Raw genomic sequence first — 21,669 nt, forward strand, 5'->3', positions numbered from 1 at the left:
CTATTACAACTAGTCTATACCACTCGTCATTTACCCGAATAAAATTCAAGCTAGCTGTCGTATGTGCTTCGCGGCTCTCAACTCCCAAAGCCGCATTTGAACCTTTCATATTCATCAGCAGGGGCGTATCCAGGATTTTCTAACCCGGGGGGCGCGAATTACTATCTAAGCGGAGCGCCACCATCGGTTGGCGCGCAGCGTACAAGAAAATTTCTGGTTTTGATACCCCCCAGATCACCGGAAATGGCATTTTTCGGGCTTGAAAATGACCAACCAGATGTACACTTTTGCCTGAGAACCAAGTATTTCCCAATAGCTTTTTTTCCATCCATAACCTTTTTGAAGATTGTCACCAGTCACACATCATGTTCGACCTCATCGCATGTCCTGTGGATCATTGCTTTTGTAGGTGATTCTACGTCGCGGCCCACAATACCCGACAGCCCCACTTTTGAAGGTTTTAAGCCCATTATTTGTTCAGAATTTGAAAATTCACATTTCTCGTAAATAAAGTCACTTCAAAACATACCCATAATGTTGCCAAAAAAATTCATCTATGGACAACCGATAAAGAAAACCTCCTTGAACCCCTAACCGGCCAAAATTGCACGAGTAGAGGGAAATATAATGAAGAATGTTGGTCAGGAAATTTTCGAAAATTCAGACACAGTTCATTTATTGGTGTACAAATATTGAAACCTCTTATAACGACTATTATAAAACTTCGTTGAAGGAAATGAAACAAATAGCAGATATTTCCGAAACCGAACACTACACACATAGCTAGGCGTAGGAGGCGGGGGGCTGCAACCCCCCTCCCCCCAATATTTTTTTCCTGAAAATTCGGGCAATATGCTGAGAATTTTTCGGGCACCTATACTGAAGAAAAATAAATTGCAAGACATAGCTACATCTAAAGGAAATTAATTAAAAATCATCTCCTTGGTAATTAAAATAAAGTTCTAAGCTTGGCCGACTAATTAGCCATTACTAATGTAAAAGAGAGTTTTAACATAATTGGACCTCCATGCTTTTTCTCCATCTACATAAGACATTTCGTTGTTTAGATGGGCAACCCGCGGTGTACTGCGCAACTTTCACGGACCGTACGGTACACGATGGCATGCGATGTAATAATCGATGCTTGCTTATATGATATTGACATTAACATGTTGAACGCGCGCTCCGCGCGCGAAAAATATTGGTTATATTTTTCGGGCAAGTCGTTACAGCTCCCCAAATCAAATTGGGCTCCCTCGCCTTTGACTACACACACAGACAGGTTTGAAGCTGTTCATCCTGGAACGCCATTTTCATGCTCATTGATATGATATGATATCTGCTGGTTGCTTAACAAATTCGAACAGGCGCGTAGCGAGGAATTTGCCAAGGGAGGGGCGAAGTCTGTAGGCAAACTATCTAAGCGTAGCGCCACCATAAGTTGGCGCGAAGCGTACAAGAAAATTTTGGCCGAAAATTACTCCCAGATCGCTGGAAATGACACTTCCCATGCCTTGTTAGTTGTATCTAAGTATTTTCTATTTTGAAATTACTAGCGATATCATAAAAAATATATGCTCGGGGGGGGGGGGGTGGTCGCCCCCTTCCCGAAATGCGTCATGTTCCCCGACGACTCGGTCGAGTTCGAGACCAGCCACAGTTGGTTTCATAGCACAATTGTACAATTGTTTAAGGCGTCCATACACACACACGCGTTGTGATAGACCATATATAGTATATATAGATACATTAGTGAGAGAGGAAAAATGAAAACGTCAAAAATGGAGTTGTCGGTGTAAGGGGTAGGGTGAGGTGCACGCCCCTTCCGAAATCCTCGATCCGTCACTGGCTACCCTGTGTATATAATAGGGATCAGCGCTATAATGATGTCACTGTTCCTCGTTATCTTCCCGGTGTCTTGGCGTTTTTCTTTACTCCCTCCTTTTCTCCCTTTTCTCTCTTTCTTCTTTTTCTTTTCCCTTCCTTCCTCTCCTCCTCCTCTTTTTTCCCCTCTTTTTTCCCTTTTTTCTTTTCTTTTTTTTTCTCTCCTCTTTTTCTTACCCGGGGGGCGCGCGCCCCCAACGCCCCCCCCCCTGGATACGCGCCTGATCAGACCAGGAACCTGAAGCTGTTCCCAGATCACAATATAGTCACCTTCCACAACTATCCACAGAGTATATGTCTAAATATTGTAACGGTGACATGATAAACGATCAAGTTACAACCTTGCGCAATCTACCATGGTACCGTTTCCGCACTGCCGCTCAGACCAATAACTGCGTGCATGAACTACCAGCGTTGTATTCCAAACCGACGTACATACATCTCTCTCCACCCCTCTCTCTCTCTCCGTATATCACATTGACCTAAACTAAACCCCAATCGTTATTCCAATTTCCTCTCCTAGTACAGCGACAATTACATCTTGGCCAAACACGACAAAACATAAATTTCCGGCAACTTTAAACCTTTTAGCCTAGGTGTTATTATTGCCTATGTGACCTTTTAGAGTCACCTTAAGCGCATTCCATAAGTAAGCCCTAAAGCTTATAAGCTATGTTTCTACGAGCTCAATACGACACACACATACACATATTCACACACCGAACCCGCCGCTACAGCAATTCCGTTAAAGAAAAAAAAAAAGCGCTGAGAGCCTGCCTACAGGATTCTCCCACTTGATTTCGACCTCTTTGCTTATGCTAAGTCTGTGTGGCAGCAGGGTTATATCGTATTACAATTTGACTGTCCTTGCGATATGTACCTACTACGGTTTGATACTCAGTTTCTGCTATAGTCTACTACTACGGGTTTTATGTACGACTAGTATAATGCATTCTTCTTAGGTTAGTGATTGCGACTAGAACTACGACAGCGGACTGTATTGCCTATACGTGCAGAGCGTTGTAGAATCGTAACTGAACTAAGAAAACTACAACACTACAGTTCTTTAGCGGTGCAAGTTCTGGCTTTATTCGTGAAGCTTCCTTTCCTTGAGAAAAAAAATTACTGGTGCCTTTAAGCAGAGTTAACGAAAAGGTAGGCAATATTAACGACACACCAAAATATGTTTAAAGAAATTGTAAAATGTATATAGGCCTGATAATATCGTATCGTATAGATAATATAAATATTATGCCTAACAGTCTTAGACTTCTAGATTTATTGAGAAACCCACTGAAGCGGTAAGAAGTATCTACCGGGCTTAAAAGATTAAAGATGGTTTCATTCGAGATATGCGTCGTAGCTCACTTAGGCAATCGTGTCGTTTAATTGCTTTTCCCCATTTATTTCGCTCGTTATTATATGTACTTTGAACTAAGTAGGTTTCTGGTGAATTTAGTTAAGTCTGTATATACGGCTTATGTGAGTAAGCAATGTTCCATCAAGCCTAGTGTATTAAAAGCTCACGTGAAATTCTTCATCTTGATGATAAGATCTTTCATTCTAAGTGATGATAATTGTTTTGAAAGGATTTTTTTAAGTAAATCGGTTTAATTCTGTCAACCCTAGCGGTTTACATCTTAGATTGCTACTCAGTAAACCTCAGCAAATTTACGACGCACTTGATAAATACTTCTCATGATTCGATATACCTGGTTAGAAATATTCTTAACCAAAAGTGTATGAGTATACGAAGAGGCATATACGTGATATAGTGTCATAAACCATTATCAGCCTATATCCTATCTAGATAAAATTTGGTTGGATTACATTAAGAGCGTACCGTATAATGTGTGATACTACACTGGAAAGAAAAGAAAGAACAACTAATAATTGCCCTTGCTGTAAAATTAAATGAGTGAATGAAACATCTCAATTGAATTAAATGCTGTTGAGTTTGTTCCCTCATAGCTTGTATTGTTCGAAACAAAGTTTGGTCATAAACTGATAATGCTATGCCGATATCGTTCACAATATGTGAATATCAATTCCAACTTTCGCAATCAATATACTATAGTTTTGGTATATGCTTTGCATCGATCTATATAGTTAAGACAGTATATAGGGGAGTAGGCTTTGTCTTTTCGGCCTATAATTATGATAGCAAAGTATAAGACTGCAATAAAGTATAGTGAAAGTTGACTTCGCGCGATGCAGTATTTGTCAATATTAGCGATTGCGTGTACCTTTTATCGTTACTTCAGTACGGTACTTTGTGTTCCACTTCCTCCTCCACTCCAGTCCACCCCCCCCCCCCTCCACTCACCCATAAACCAAAGCAAATATCGATTCTCACCAGTAAAATTTGTTTTCTTGATTACAGGCTATATGTAATGTAATGAAACCTAGAAATGACATATATGTTGTCGTTATGGCACGATATAAAATCTTGCCTTTTTATTTTACAAATAACTCTCTTTACGAAGGCAGAATGTCTCACAAGTTCGACTTTCTTCGAATTAGTGTTAGCTAATTACATCCTCTCTTCATTAGCCCCGTATAATGGAATCGAATATCCGATAGAAAGTAAATTCATGATGCATGTAAACATCCGTTTGTCATGACCGGTGTTTATTGAGGTAGACCCTACCAGGAAGGGGTAAGGGAGGAGGGTGGGGGGGGGAGGTGCTAAAGAAGTTCACGGAGGGAAAACTTTAGTGATTCTTAAGATATAGTGGGCGATATTCACAAAACAGTGGCATCATGCAGTATAGCATTATTTTTGTTACGACAAGCCCGCTGTTTCAAGAGCACTGGATAACTATACATTTTTTTGCGGGTAACCCGATATAATAAAATATTTTTAAAATATTAATATTCCTCCTTTGGGCACGAACAGCTATACGTCACGCCGGTAATTCAGACAGATGGGGGCCTGCTGTTTGCATATCGGATGGGATGTGCTCATTCAAACATTTGTGAATATATGTTTGAACCAACCAATGCTTTGTTTCGGACAGGTTGTACGTACTCTTGATTGAAATGCTCAAACCAGTTATTCAGTGATCTTATATTGCCATACATCTAATATTGCTAGATCGGCTACTCAAAAACATTCACGGTGTCATTTCAAGCACGGACTGAAATACACTATAACGATGCTGTTATAGTGACAATCAAAACACTGGCATTGTTTTAGTAATGCATGTTGGCCTACGAGTTGGCTAATAAAGTCGTTGAACAAAGAATAAATGTTTCACCAGACCACGTGACGCAGAAATTGGAAACCATTATTGACAGATGCAATTTTCAAAGGGAATGAACAATTCTCATATCTACTGGCATTCGCACCAGCTTCATGTTATCAACGATAATGTTTTACTGTCAATAACAATTAGTCTCTATCGCATGGTTTCATCGAAGAATTTAAAGTGGCAGTCAACGCTTAATTCACAAATCAAAATAACTAGGCAGTGTTTCTGCATTTTTCTTAAAATCCTATATAATTTTTTATATATATTTTTTTAAACGACAACGGCAACATGCACCGTTCCTTTGCAGTTTTACATTACAGGGATAGTTCTCGTGAAAATGTAGGGCGCATTCTATACAGGTTCAACCTATCTCAACATAGTTAGAAAAACATACTTTCTATGTCACGACTACGGAAATTTTATGGTGCCATCAATATATAAATATATAAAATAATATATAAATATATATAATATTATTTATATATAAATAAATATCTAAATATTGTAATGTTTTTGTGCCTAGATATGGAGATGTTGGAATAATTCTCTGATTATTGGAATAGTTCGACATTACGGTGTTGAGATATCTAGTTCACAATTTGTAAATGTTTATATATCTGAAAATTTAGGTATTCAGGTAACATGTAGTTACTACATCTTTATATTTGAATATTTGAATATTCACATGGTTTGATACTCAACCACAATATCGTAATATTTCAATATCTTACCATTATGATATGTGCATATTCAGATACAAGATCTTAACATTTTATTTGAGCGTTTATAGAAGTTTCAATAGAATGAAGCATTTACGATATTCACGTATTCAGATGTACTGTCTTATTATCCTAGTATCTTGATGTTGAGATATTATAAGATATTGACTTGTTGTTTCTTACATTTCTCTGTCGTAATGTCATATATATCATTTCCATAATAAGATAATTTCTTCAATATCTCAATGAATAACCGCATTAACAGTACGACATTTATTGACATTTCTCTGCATATCCATGTCACCTAAAAATCTCCGTACACGACTGGCTTGTCTCTTTTGTCTGCACATATTATATTGCACAATTATTGTTTGCCTTAGAAATACAGTTTTCTAAGAGAGATATTTATCTTTGATACACTGTCATGGTTGTGATTGCCTCGTATGCGTGGCATCACAGGATTTGTAAAAAAGGGGTGGGGAACAAAGGAGGGGGATGGTGGGGTGGGGGAGGTTCGGATGCGGGAGGGCAACTTCTGTCTTTCTTCTCAAGAACATGTCTCTTTGCATTAATACTATATGCATTTGCAACAGGTCATAAACATACATTGGAACTTCCCCAATCACTACATTTAAGGTTAAACAAGTTTGCTCCGAAGTTGTTTAGATATAACGGCTCCCATGCAACCCCCGCCCCACCCCCTCCTCCCCCTCAAAGGAAGAGAGACAAAAGAACGGTACTATTGTTATGATTCAGAATCGATGCCCACCCTTCAGAATCGATGCTTACAACCCACCGCACCCAAACCATCCAGCATTGATATACACGACCCACCGGGCCCACACCATACAGTAACGATGTCCACGACCCATCGCACCCACACCCTTCAGAAGCGATACACACTACCCACCAGACCCACACCCTTCAGAATCGATGCCCAGCTGGCATGACAGCAATCTTTGACAATAAAGTTTATTTAATAATATCAGTTAATCGATGTCCGGCGGCAACCCTCGAAAACTGTAGATAGATATTTTAACACGTTGAAAAATTCCACCACCTACCGAACATTTTTCGCGCCCAATGTTTGGGTCGAACCCCATTCCCACTTACTCACTTATACTTTGCAGACTGTCGTATTCAACCTTTCATAATTCTTATTGACTTGCAAAAAAAAAATGATTCTGCATCTCACAAAAACAAAAATGACAAAAATTAAAACACAAATGCAGATTTGGGTTAGATGAGGAGCCCCTTTTTATTGTGCACTCGAGTCACTTTATATTAAGTAATATAACCTTGAAGTCTGTGCATGTTAAATGATGTTTTATTCATAACTACTCAACCAGAGTGAATATTCTGTAAAAACAAAACTTGTCTGTCAGTTCGTAGAATATATTCAGACAAAATGCCAACCCGGATGTGTATAATATGCAGATTAATGGAATATTCTGTGTTCGAAGTACAGTACTATGCTGGCAATATTCTGCATTGATAGGAACAAACACGTCCTAATTAGCATGTTTTATTCTTGAGATATCACTTACTGTTATTAAATTATTCAACGTTTGTCAATATTTTGTGATTGTTGGTTGCGATAGCAGCGCGAGTGATATCTTTATGGCAGCTGAATTGTTTGTTTGTTTTTCTTCTTTTTTCTTTTATTGTTGTTATTATTGTTGTTGTTATTATGATTTTAGTTTATTAATGTTTGTACAATCTACGGAGAAAATATAACATCTAAATCTGAAAATGTCACTTTGAGAACACCTTTCAAATCAGAATGCAATTTCAAGCGCAGAGGCTGACTGGGCATACATTGTTACCTGTCCAGTGATCAAATTAAAGGCGCCCATGCCTTTACAACAAGCGACGCATTTAGCGCCTTGGACGAATCTAGCGTCATTCGCGACGAAGTGGATATCGGCGCCTATACAGCAGTTCAGTCTGGTGACGCTGTCGGTGCTTCGGATTCAGAGGCGCATCGGTCCCGGGCCAGTGAGTCCCTGATCAAGCTATAGCTAAAGTAAAATATCCCAAACGTATTTAGGAAGCAATCAAGAGCAGTGTTTTTGTTTTATGGAAAATAAAGATATGAAGAAACTTTCACACATCACACTATATATACTGAGTTCTATTTTCTAAGGTAATGTTTTTTTTTCTCTCTAGCTTCTATTATTTTCTTACTTCTCTACCCCCTCCCCCCCCCCCCCTCCCCTAACTCAATTTAATACTTTGCCGGTCCTCTCCCCCTCTAGGCATTACTGTTTATTAAAGGCCGTAACGTTTGCCCTATTGACCATTTTGCAAAACCATCAGCAATTTTACTATTTTCTGACCTTTTTTCAGGTGTTTGGAGTGAGCGGTCGATGGGATGGCCGATACAGCCAGCGTTAAAATGGAAGATGCCGTCCTACCGGAGAATGGGTTACTTAATAACAGTGACAGTAGCGAAATCGCTCGAACCAAGATCACAAACGCTCCGGTAAGGGTCAAATTAAGAAATGTTAGACTAAGGAAACCTAATTGGACCTTAAGGGAATCGCAGGACCTCCTAGACGAATTCGAAAAGCTTAAGATGATTCTCAACTCTAGAGGTAACACGGGTGTATCTACGAAAGCTAAACGTAAACTAGCTTGGGGCCGCATCGCGCAGAAGATTAATTCGAAGGGGCACTCAGCGGTTAAGAGGACTGTCTACGAGTGCAAAAGAAGGTGGAAAAATATGGTAACGTTTGCCAAGTTATCTATCCTGGAATTTGTGAAAGCGATTAAACTTGGCGGCGATCCGTCTAAGAAGGTGAGTGAAATGGATCGACGAATTACGGAAGTTCATGGGGACCTTAAGTTATTGCAGACCTTACAATTTGCTGAACACCGTGATCTCGATGCTCTGTCAGACGTGGTCGAAGTTGAACCGGCATCAGAGGTAACCGGCAGTGCTTCGCGGACCGACGAAAATATTGGTTTCTCTCCGACATCTATCTTCGGTAATCATGCAGTGCATGTGCCATCGGTGCAACAGTCGAACAGGTCACAACAGCCCTCTAAAAATCCGAGACAGTATTTTTCCGATTACGCCCTCGATAATGACACAGTGTCGCAAAACTTCGAGGAACAAACGCCCTCTATTGAAAATTATTATTCGTTGCAAGCGAATAACCAGGAACAGTTCAACAATACTAATGGGATACAGTCGGGCCAACTTAACGATCACTCTTTTGATGAAGAACCACGATACTATCGTGGTGTAGCGTTAGATAGTGAGGACCCACAAGAGACCGCTCTCAGAAAAAGAAAACTTCAGTTAGAAGTAGAAAAGTTGCAACTTGAGAAAGAAGTTCTAGAAATGCAGAAAGTAAAAATCAGATTGGAAACGAAAGCATGGCGTAAAATGGTTGGGCAGCGTGCGACACCAACCCAGACTCCGCCCCCTTTTGCTATGACTCCTTTTTATTGGCCATCTCCGACACCAGGATTTCCGGCATTCTATGGTACGTCACCGAATATCGCACACCCTGGAATGTCACAAATGCATGCCAACTCAACAATGAAGAAAAAAGACTGAAGATGGGCTAAGACAATTCCACAGCTGCCAAGTGCACTAGTTCGGGACGAGTGTGGTAGTGTATTAATACGTAAAGGGTCAGATCCGCGATAAATACAGATAACAAACAGCTACTGTGTTAATTGATGATCGCAGCTATCCAGCTTTTCTATCTATTTATATATGCTCTGCAGAAATGTGTCTTACGTTACTCAGCGACATACATATCTTAAAGCATCATTTTGCGTCCTTTTCTATGATTTACCTCAACCTCACTGATTCCACTATGCCATAACGACATACATAACTAGCGTATCTATTTAAATCTTACTTCAAATGGTGGCATACAAGTCGAAAAATTTGCAACTTTCAACTTTGTTTTTTCTCCAAGATATTTTCCGTTGGGATCCCAATAAACCTCGCCCATGATATGAATATTTAAACACTACGAACGTCATTGACCAATACGTAATACAACACCAGCTTGATTTGTGTACAGTCTATATGGCAGTTGTACCATTAGGGAGTTCCATAACAACTCCCTGGTTGTACCAACGCAAAGTCTTGAATCTATTTTTAGCAACGGCTCATAACTAAACCTGGATCTCTGATTGGTTGAATTCAAACTAGTGGGTTTGGGGGAACTGTATGCGATTAATTTTAAAAGTGGATTTTGTCGTGGACACTTTTCTCATTATCTGCAAGTATCCTTAATTACTCGCCAATTAACGTTGTTGGAAGCGAAAAACTTGGCTAATATCTTAGTTTGCTGTTTTGTGATTGATATATATTTAAAAAACTCGATGGACATGTCAAAAAAGTAGAAAACCGCGACCAAACGCAAAATGCTGCTTTAATTAGAGTATACTACAGACATGCTTAACGAGCCTGGGTAGAAATCTCGTGGAATGGGAACATATACAAATACAAGGCTCTAAACATGAGGACGAGTAGCCTACTGAATCTACCACTAGTATATCTATAGCATATACTTTAAACAAGTACGAATGTGAATCTATGCAGGCGAGTATTAGTACAGGTTAATATGCTAGAGTACAACGAGTACGAATACGCGGACTTACTACAAGCTCTGCTTCATAGATCAGGAAATTGCAAGTCTAGAGAAAAAGAGAAAAAGAAGAAGAATTGCTTATACTCCAGTTATACTCACTATCTCTAACCGAGAGGAAACCTTGATGTGGGCGTATACATGGCCGAGAAATTCAAGATAAAGTTTGGCAGTGTTTATTTAAAGAAGAAATAATATGATTCTTGCCTTTATTGAAATATGTTAATAATCTGGAAAGGTCTGTTTCTGTATTGCAACGCATTTGAAGACATTTATATTTTAATACTTTTCTGTTTCTTTTGAAATGCCCAACTCGGCCAGAAGGCTGCTTACTTTAGAAAACATTTATGTTTATTACTTTGAACGACAACTCGAAAATGGTTAGTTTTGTTAGGACAATAAAGTTCTGATAGTTTTAGTACAGTTCGTCCAAATGGAAACAAACCATATTTTATGGCAGAGAAGCTTTCAGTAAGAGAAAGCACCTAGGGGTATTTGTATTACCTCTAAGTTTAAGTTCGTTAAAACTAGTCAAAGTGCACTTTTTGAAAGTTGTTCCCAAACAAGAAATAAGAGCATAATTTGACGATATCAAATTGAAAAGTGAAAGTGATTCTTGGAGAAGGGGGGGTGGGGGATTGGATAGAATACTTAACGTAATTTGAACTATTAGACTTGCTAGCAATATAGGGAAGCCATACTGACGACTTTTATAACATAGAATTTGGGATTTTTTTTTTTCAGAATAGGAATTTTTATTAAACAATCTGTTTCACTTACTTTTAACTTCTTTGTTAGCGAATTAATTTAGCTAACTAAACTTTTTGTCATACTATTTTTTTTCCATTCAGATAGCAAAAATGTTTTTATCGTTCAGTTTGAGTGATGAAATTATTTCAAATTTCCCAGCAATTAGCTGCCAGCACAAGTGTACTCAACTCCTAGTTTTTCTCTGCCTCATTGAAGCGGTCACATGTGAAAGTGAATACCTTAAATATCACTCACATTAACATCAGGGGCGCAGTCACTATACTTCGTGTGTGTGGTGTGCGGAGGGGGGGGGTGGGCTTCAGAAAACAAATATATAACGCGCATAGTAGAAAATTCTACAATATTGTTTCAAACTGTTGCAAACTTTCTGAAAAAACGGTAGACCGTTGTCTCAGGACGTAATAACATTTCCCCCCCCCCACCCAGTAATAAAAATGATGGTTGAGTAACATTGAGAACATTATAAACAGAATGGTATATACGGATGAAATTTCAAAACTGTTGCAAACTTTCTGAAAAAACGGTAGACCGTTGTCTCAGGACGAAATAACATTTACCCCCCCCCCCCCCACCCGGTAATAAAAATTATGGTTGAGTAACATTGAGAACATTATAAGCAGAATGGTGTATACGGATGAAATTTCAAAACTGTTGCAAACTTTCTGAAAGAACGGTAGACCGTTGTCTCAGGACGTAATAACATTTACCCCCCCCCCCACCCGGTAATAAAAATTATGGTTGAGTAACATTGAGAACATTATAAGCAGAATGGTATATACGGATGAAATTTCAAAACTGTTGCAAACTTTCTGAAAAAACGGTAGACCGTTGTCTCAGGACGTAATAACATTTACCCCCCCCCCCCCCCACCCGGTAATAAAAATGATGGTTGAGTAACATTGAGAACATTATAAACAGAATGGTATATACGGATGAAATTGTACTGCGTGTCTCTGTATGACGTCAGAGCAATGACAATCAAGTTTACTTATTTATTAATATATTTTGATGTTAATCTTCATAGACGCAACCATAAAGTATTTAAACAGTAACTAAGATTAATAGCCTAAACAAGAACTACAAACTGCTAGATTGTTTTTAATTTTATGGAGTCTTTGTTTTTATTGTTATGTTGATTTATACGATATCATTAGGACGAAATCGACAGCGTCTGGACTGAAATGAATACATTATCAAACAAGAGAACGACACACAGAGAGCCTCTTCAATATACCCAAATTTGGTGCGTATTCCTAATGCGTTTGATAGGAGAATAAGAGTAAAAAGTCGATGGTCGCCATCCCATCCAGCCCCCCCCCCACCCTTCCACTCACTTTCACCGTCACTCGTCACCACCCCCTAACCATACAGACGTCATTGCTGAAATTGTCTCCTTGCTTGCTTTAACTTCCTCTATACGGACCAGGGGCACAGCCACCATTTAAGTTACGAGGAGGGCTAACATGTATCGTCCTGGGGAGGGGTACCCTCTCATCTTTGATAAAATGTGATACAATGGATGGTACCTAAATTGTTGCTTTGTTTTGTCGCGTTTTGGAACACTGTCGAAGAATTTTCAACTGTTGAGGTTGTTAACTGAACTTTTCATAATAGTTAGGCCTATTAGCTGTAGTGAATCGGCATGTCGAGAACACTGATCTCAGATCAGTGGTCGAGAACCGAACATTGTTTCCAATACTATCTAGCGCCATCGCTTAATGTAGCTCTCGTGTGGAAACAATCACTACATTTCCATGACAACATGTAGCCTTTATGTGATGTCAATAACATACCGCAGCGTGTCGGGGATAATGAAACTGTTGCCCGATTCACTGAGTTAAATTCCCTCACATTGGACTTTAGTGGCTCTACTTTATAGTGATTGGGTAGTTAATATAATTCAACAGCCACCAGTCCTTTAACCGTGACTGAGATGTGACCTACAAGTAAACAATTTGTAGTGTTATTACCTACAGATGTAACATTTGTGTGCGTCCGTGCTTTGAGCAACGAACATTGTGTGTTTATAACTGAACTGTTTCAACATATCGGCCTATATTATGAAAATGTTCCGTCTCTGTAATAAAACCCCAAGTGCTATATCAACAAGAGAATAAAGTATACTGTTTGGCATGTATTTTGTCAATCGTTATCTCAGTTTTGAACAATATGCAGTTAGTAATCTAATTAGTCCTACATTATTCTAAGCTTTAAACTTGGCAAGCGTCGACTGCCAAATGAAAAAATATATATATTCGGCATCCCAACGTTGTCAAGGCAAAGAACCCATTGGAGTGACCATTATGACAGACACAAGTGTTGCTGTCAATACAGAAAGCAACAAGTAACCTCAGCCCAGGGTTCCAAACTCGTAACACACTCAAAACATCTTGAAGGTAGAGTGAAATGTATAAATATACCCTCTCCGGCTTGTCAAAAAGACATTCCGGCGAAATCCATCAGGATATTGGAGAATCAAGAATACCCTGCTCTGATAAATAATCACTTAGATCTGAAACGAATAATACATATATAGATATATATATATATATATATATTCCTCTATGAATTCATTCCTGAGGAATCCAGTTTGCTGAGGCTCGGTAAGGTTATGAAGTATATTCTATACTAGCTGAAGCTTCAAGTACTTGCGGCTGAAGTAAATTTATATAACCTCTCTTGTTTACACAACGGTCTGGTTATTTGTGCGCCACAGTAGGTTATTCCTTTTTACATTCCTAAACTGTATTCTTCCCTTGCTAAACGTACAATATTATAATCATAATTTAACGATACATCACAACAACTGTCATGCAGTTAGTAGTGGGCATAGGCGTAGGAGCCCATTTGATTTGGTGGAAGGGGGGGGGGGGGGGGCTGTAACGACCTGCCCGAAAAATATAACAAAAATTTTCGCGCGCGTTCAACATGTTAATGTGCGTATCATATAGGCATGCATCGGTTATTACATCGCATGCCAATTACATACAATCCTTTGCCGTGTTATTACCCTTCCATATTGGTTATAATTATTGGGGAAGTCGTTACAATAATAATGATAATAATAATATCAGTTTAACCATTGAAAAACACATTGCAAATTATTTTCCTTTCAGTAGGTGTCAGAACAATTCTCAGCATATTACCCGAATTCTCACGAAAATATCTGGTTGGGGGCTGCAGCCCCACCCCCCTCATACCCCCGCCTCATACACCTATGGTAGTGTGTCAACCGTGGACGATCGGAAATTTTCATCGATGAAAGGACCTGAAATAATAAGGGTAGTGACCAAAATCCTCATTAAAACAGAGTTAGCATGTCAGCCACCCCTCCCCTCCCCACACCTCCCATCATCACCCCTCCCTCCCCTCTCCCTCATATCAGCCTTTATCCACTGAATGCACTGAATGAGCTAATATAAGATCAATGGTTCGATCTAATAACCTGATCGAATGCACTTCCATTCCTATATAGTTACCTGTGCACAATGGATAATTCTACAACCATGTAAGTACTACCGTGAATAATACATACGTGGAATTGGAAATCCAGCTGGATTTGTTTTAGATAAGGATTAATTTGTTTATAAGTCTGGCAATTAATTCTAAACATTTCTCGCGCGTTTTAAAGTCCCTTGATCTGCTATAAAGTCTCTGTCCTCGAGATCCATAGGACAAACAAAGGTGATACAATGAGAGGTATCTATGCGTGTGAATATCTAGCATGATACATGTTACCTCTAGCATGGAGGTAAAATCTGTTTTTACCTCCATGTCTCTAGCTATAGTATGAAGGTAATGTGTCTCACCGAGAGATATTCACACGTTCATAGATACCCCCCCCCCCCCCCCTATTGAATACACTCGGGTTTCTTTGTTCAAAATATCTTACAAGTTTGAACGTCAAAATAAGATCACGAAGATTAACATCTAACAGAATGGAAATCGTCAAAATGATCTAAAGCCAGTTTCAGTTAGTAAAGGGGATATTCCAGCCGCTGAACTTTATTACCTAAGAGAATTGCTGTAAACTGTTTGCAATTTCAGGAAAGAACTATAAAACCACACGAGAGATGGAGTATATCGTGAGTTGAATTGACAAGAGTCAAGAAAAATGATCTTGACGGAATGTAAACAATGATATTGAAAAGCTCGAAGAAAATTAAGAGAACATCGAACAAGGAACAGAAGTAAGGAGATTACATCACTTCCATGGAGATCTCGTTCATAAGTATAAAACTCGCATGGGGGTGGGGGAGGGGGGGTACTGTTATCGCGTCTTCGGCAATTCCCTTGGAATCGTAACTTTGTGCTTACCTGTCGGATGTAAATCGTCAGCTTCTTTTACATCATCGTAACATCACGTTTTTTGCCACTTTTGATGTTTTTAATATACGCTTCATATTGTTCATGTTCAAGTGGAATTATTTTTCATCAAGGGGATCGTATATCACAAGGAACTTGACGTTTTAAACTATAGTAAACACAATAAAAGCGATCTCGCGGTCACGTACGTTTTCGACAACTTTGCCGACGTGGTCAGCATTTTTCTTCGCAGTGGAGTGCACCGCCATATTTTCCGAGAGAGGGAGTTGCTCGCACGAGAAAACAGCTCCATGTTGTTGGTTATTGGTGATTCTTGAAGGTATGTGATCTTTATTTAATATCATCACAGATATATATTGTGTTTCTTAATTAATAGAACTCGTTACAATGAACTGGTGACCGGTTGAAAAAAATAAAAAATACAGCTTAACCGTAAAATTGAACCGGTTAACCATATTCTTAACGAATGAGCATAGGTTTGGTGCTTCGATTTATTATTCTGAGCTTATGGGGGCAAGAAAAGCACATGCCCACCCCTACCCTTCCTTCCCCTACCCTGCGGACGCCTATATGCGTTCGTTCTCAACTTTGAACTTATAGTTGAATATTTTTTTCATCCTCCGTGACAAGGGCGGTGGAAGCACTTTTAATCTGGGGGGCACCGACATCAAAGGGCACTTTGCAGAAATTCGATTGGACTGATGCAGCCTTATATTTAGTACCCTTTATAACACTTATTGTATTATCTTATTTGCGTATACACATCACTCCATCAACGCCCCCCCCCCCACCCCTCAAGGAAAATATGCATACTAGCACTGCAATATCCAATGTGCAAATTGGGAAACAAGGAACAATTAGTTTTCTTTTGAGACAAAATTAGGTGAAATCATGCTAGTTGCTAATGAAGGAATCTTCCGAATTAGAGTTTATTTCTTGTTAATATCTTAACAAATTTTTCCATTCGAAATAGCTTTGAGTTTGAACCACAGAAATTCATTAAAAGTCAAGGGCGTAGCCAGGATTTGCAATGTTGTACGCACGACTATCCGAGCGGAGCGCCACCATCGGTTGGCGCGGAGCGTACTAGAAAATTTTTGGTTTTACAAACCCCTCAGATGGCCGGAAACGGCCCTTCCCGAGTGTTCATTCTGGTTCCCTGGCCTCTTGCTAACTTGAGACACCTCAATTTTTATGTAGAAAAAGGGCACATTTTTAACCTGAGGAAAAGTGGGGGGGGCACGTCCCCCCCCCCCGGTTCCGCCGCCCTTGCTCCGTGAGCACGTTTTCTGCGAAACTACATTGACAGAGTACAAACTTGAACGTCTAACTAATGACATTAAAGTTTCATCGCCATACATCAGCAGTCCAAAACGGATAACACCTAAGGTTTCATGTCTCTGGAAAGCTTTAAGGGAGTAACTACATGGCTGATTTTGATTTAGGTCCAAACGTTTGAACTTGAAATCGGCAATATAACCTTTTGATTCCCAATTTGTCAAAATCGTTTACTTTGAACGGTTTACCTCAAAGATCTTATTACTCTGTAACAAAAGGTGAGGTAATCCCTTATTTTGCCATTCATGATGCAGTTGCAATGAACAATGTATACATAGTCATACACTAGCATATTCTTACGTGATATGTCTTTCTACATGTTTCTGGAAATGTCTTACATTTGGAGTACATAGTTTATAGTGTCTAGCTGATATACTGTCAAGTTTGAGTAGTAAGCTATGCATACTTTATGAAACCCAGACTGCTGTTTTATTACTATAACGCTCATCCAATTGTAAACCTCTCAAGTGTCCGGCTCTGAGAAGCACTACAACTGTCGGCTTGGACAAGGGGGACGACGGGGTCCAACTTTCTATACATTAGACTGGAAACTAAAACTTGCATGACAGATATAGTCCTGGGGGGGGGGGGGCGGACCCTTAAAGAAAGACAGCATTTAAGCATAGCGTAGATTGCCGAAGAGGAAAACTCTTGAACTATACAAGACAAACGTTTGCCAGGGTGATGGGATGTTGTCATATTTACAAACATTGTTAATGCTGATAAAGGTTACGTTATAAGGATACACTGGAAACTTAGCCTCCATGAAGATATAGTCCTGGTGGGACCCTCAAAGAAAGACAGCATTTATTAGCATGCGTAGATTGCATTTATTAGCATAGCGTAGATTGTCGAAGAGGAAAACTCTTGAACAATACAAGACAAACTTGCCAGGGTGATGTCATGGATTCACAACAGGGTCAATACTGGCAAGGTTACGTATATATGTTCACTTCTATTAGTGTTTACAACGTTTAGGTCTACATCTATATTAAGATTATATAAATACTGTCCATATTGAGTTGATTTTGACCATTATTTAACTTACCCTTACGAACATTCCTTACCAATGTTGCGCATTAGCATTGACCTATTGACTATATACAGTCGTGACTTGGTTACTAACAAAAAGGTCTTTTCTTCCCTATTATTTCCCTTAATGGTTTGGTTTGTACATATTTGGTTACCACTCAAATCAACAAAAGTGTGTCTGGGTGACGAAATTTTCAAGATGCAAATCACGTTCACCAAACAATCATTCGTTTACCTTCACTTGATAACAAATAAATAAACAAAAACACCCCTGGAGGATGGGGCAGAGGTGTCAAGTTGTGTTCAATTTTAGTCTTATTATAGTAAAAGTCCGTATGTTTGAGACAATTTAGGACAAAACGTAAAAGCTTCCCTACAAAAACTTTCTGAGTTGGGTTTGGGTTGAATTGAGTTGATGATTTTCCTTTTTTTTTCTTTTAACCTCATTTGACAAATGTTTTGACGATATTAAAATCCTATTAGAATCTACATCTTTAGCTGGCATATAGTTAAGATTGATTTGAAATAATGAAATAAAAAGTTGAATTTTTTTTTGACATTTTCATAATTTGCGTTGAACATGTGATTACTATATAGAGATATAAAATTGTCTGGGCTACGAATGTTGAGAACGAAATGGAATTATGAAGTACTTGCTTAGTCAATGCTTCATTCTAAATATTAACATTAGTTTAATAACTTCGAGGGCACATATCGAGAGTCAATAAGTTCGTGCATCGTGCCTCGCAGTGCCAGTAAAGGTTGACATACTTATTTACTTTTACATCTGTTCGAACGATTCTGTGTACAGTGTAATCGTTTCCGGGGTGAAGTTGAACGTATGTCGATAAAGGGTTTTAAGAAAGTCATCAATTTGACGTATACATTCATAGCACCTTAACAACTTATAAACATACGTATACCACATTCAAAGGAGTCGTGGAACGTCACATCAATTGATATGTCGAGTCGAGTCATTGCAATAAATTTCCCTCTAGTATATTTGACTCTAGTATTATCTCTATGGGGAAAAGTTGAAGAACTTATTCAAGTCACATGACTTTTTAAATTTAGTGACTCGAGGCAAAGAGTCGTTGCAAAACGAGTACTCAGTGTCCATGGCCCTTGGCAATGAGTTATTAATGAGCCATAGCTAAGACACTAGTTTCGAGGACCACACAACGGTGGTGTAAAACATATTGTGTTTATGAAACGAAGTGGAAAGTATTTTACATCGTCTATGCTAAGTAAAGATACTCCGTTCTTATTTTTCTCAAAAGTATTGAAGTTTATCGAAGCGAAAAGCACCAGCTGAACTTTTCATGATTCAATTTGTAGAGTTGATTGTATCGATTGTAAAAAAGACAGTCTTATTGATTTATATGTAAAATCGAAAACTTAAAACTAGAGCGTTTCCAGAAACTACAGACGATATGCAAACTTGATGTACTAACATCATATAAGCCACAGTGAAATGCATAAGACCACTAAACATATTATATTTGTGTTACTTCAATTTTGCCAAGTCCACAAAATCGATTCATTTAAGTGCTTACTTCTTACCTTGAGTTCCACGAAATCATTGGTGATAATGCGTTGCTTTGAGTGCCTTTAAGTGTTTCTCCACATGATTGGTTTAAGTGATTGGAAACTTAGTTCTCAATTGTTAATAGAAATATAGACTTTCTCTCAACTCTCTCAAGCTCAGAAAATTATACTAAAGGCCGCCTAAATTGCAATACTCTCTCAATTGTGTGGTTTAACCGTATACAGTGTGAACACTGTAGTCTCAACAATCTGTAACGCATTTATAGATCGACTTGTTTCTACTTTCTTTTCTGTTGTTTTATTTCGTGTTGCTTCCGAAGAGGTACAACCCCCCCCCCCCAATATGTGTCTTAAACTAGGTAGTCTAGTCTGTTTGAAAGACTTGACATAAACTGAACCGGCCGATGAGTGGATTCACCGAGCATCAATCGGTTAGTGCCTGAATGCCCAGAGTTATAGCGGACCCACTTTAACCTGCATATAATCTTCTCATCAAAGCCGTTTGTTTAACACGTTTGCGTACAGGTTTCTCGTTCCATTGCCCATGTACTTACAAAGGTGGCATGCAAATGCGAGCTAAAGGACTGGGATCATAATATAATACGTTTATGTATATGTATATGCGACTGCCATGCATGATGATCTTCCTGTATATATGAACGTATCGAATGATGTTTGTAACATGAAAAATGTATAGCGCCACAACGCCTTCCCAAAAACGTAGTACCGTATTTATTGAAAATTCGATATGGTAGTTGAAGTTAAATCCAAGGTAAAGATTGTTTAATAAACAAACGCCGAACCAATATGATCATATCCACAATTTATGCCGTTTTATTTCATCATCATTAGCCTATAACTGTAGTTGACATTAACACAAACTTCACTTCACGAACAACACCCCAGCATAGCGATTATTTGATCATGGCGTACATTGCGATCCAAGTATGATCAATGGAACATTAATGCTACCTTAAAGATAACTATCAACGGCATCTGATTACGTCTGTAGCGTAACTTAATATCTTGTATAATCAAATACACAAGAACGCTTTAGTTATTTTGTTGGTTTAACGCACTCATGTCACTGTATTTACACAGTAAAGCTGAGAGGCCCCTGCACTCCTTGCCAATTACAGTGTCCTCCCCTACACCAGAAATAACGTCCTACGTCTTGCGAAAGTCTCCAAAGTGTCCAACAGTGATCAACGGGTCGTCTAAAATCGATATACATGTACCACCTACAGCCACAATTTTGACACAAGATGTACCTTTCCTGTATACGTATATACGCTATACTTTACATTGACTGTAAGTTGACTGCATCTGATGGTAAGGAGTGAAATATGGTAATGTGCCATAGACAACTTCATTAAATTAAGAATTGTTTATGTCATACAAAGGAATGCCCATTTATATAGGGCTAGTCTAATCGAAAACTTAGAGAAAGCCCCTCACTTCACGTTGTTAGGCATCTGTATAACCGAAGCTAATTCTTACTTGAAGGTGAGAGGGTTGTTCGTTGAATACGACGTCTGAATCGCGTTTGGAGACATATATCCATGTTGGTTACAACAGTGACGTACACTTATAGTAGTCTGGTATAGGAAACACTGTACTGTTATCATGCATGGTATATTCAGCTATACTTTGTAGCCTATTTTGTAAGACCAGAATATCATGATTGCAACGAGTTTAATTATTTACTAAATGTTACTCCCAAAATAGATTCATTGTTCCGTTATGTTTGAGTCAAAGAAAGCTTTATACATGATTAACCTACATATTCGAAGAGCATACACCTATCCAACACAAAGTTAGTGCACTAGATTTGTGTTGTGTATATATCTATTAATAGCTTTACCGTGATGAATAGTATAGACTATACATGATATGTAGTGGAAGAGAGAACTTTCTTTATTTGTCACGATCTCCCATCAATGATGCTTTCGATCGTATGAACTTTGAGATGGTGACCAACTTTCTCTGGCATGGGAAGTCATCACATATTAACTTCAGCTTGAAACATGCTCGTGGTTATGGACAGGCCTCACGAGGGGGTTGGTGGGACTCCGGGAAACATGGGATGAAATTAATAAGTAATTTCATTTTCAGAGTAAACACAAGGAAATTGAAGACTTACAAAAACAGACGAAGTTTATGTCCCCGAGGTGCGACCTG

The 21,669-nt window shown here is 38.8% G+C and overlaps 1 protein-coding gene across 1 annotated transcript; it reads left to right on the plus strand.

The window, feature by feature from the left end:
• The first annotated feature begins 2,610 nt into the window (after positions 1–2,610).
• On the plus strand, positions 2,611–11,246 carry LOC139961741 (uncharacterized). The gene is made up of 2 exons (XM_071961182.1): positions 2,611–3,039; positions 8,207–11,246. Exon 2 carries the CDS (start codon positions 8,232–8,234, stop codon positions 9,423–9,425), a length of 1,194 nt encoding a protein of 397 aa, XP_071817283.1. The 5' UTR covers positions 2,611–3,039; positions 8,207–8,231; the 3' UTR covers positions 9,426–11,246.
• The last annotated feature ends 10,423 nt before the right edge of the window (positions 11,247–21,669 follow it).

The sequence above is a fragment of the Apostichopus japonicus genome, chromosome 20 (assembly GCF_037975245.1).
Source record: "Apostichopus japonicus isolate 1M-3 chromosome 20, ASM3797524v1, whole genome shotgun sequence".
NCBI classification, from domain to species: Eukaryota; Metazoa; Echinodermata; class Holothuroidea; order Aspidochirotida; family Stichopodidae; genus Apostichopus; species Apostichopus japonicus.

What these genes read in the sequence shown, in the direction of transcription:
- LOC139961741 (XM_071961182.1), top strand. Translation starts at nt 8,232, where the DNA reads ATGGCCGATACAGCCAGCGTTAAAATGGAAGATGCCGTCCTACCGGAG.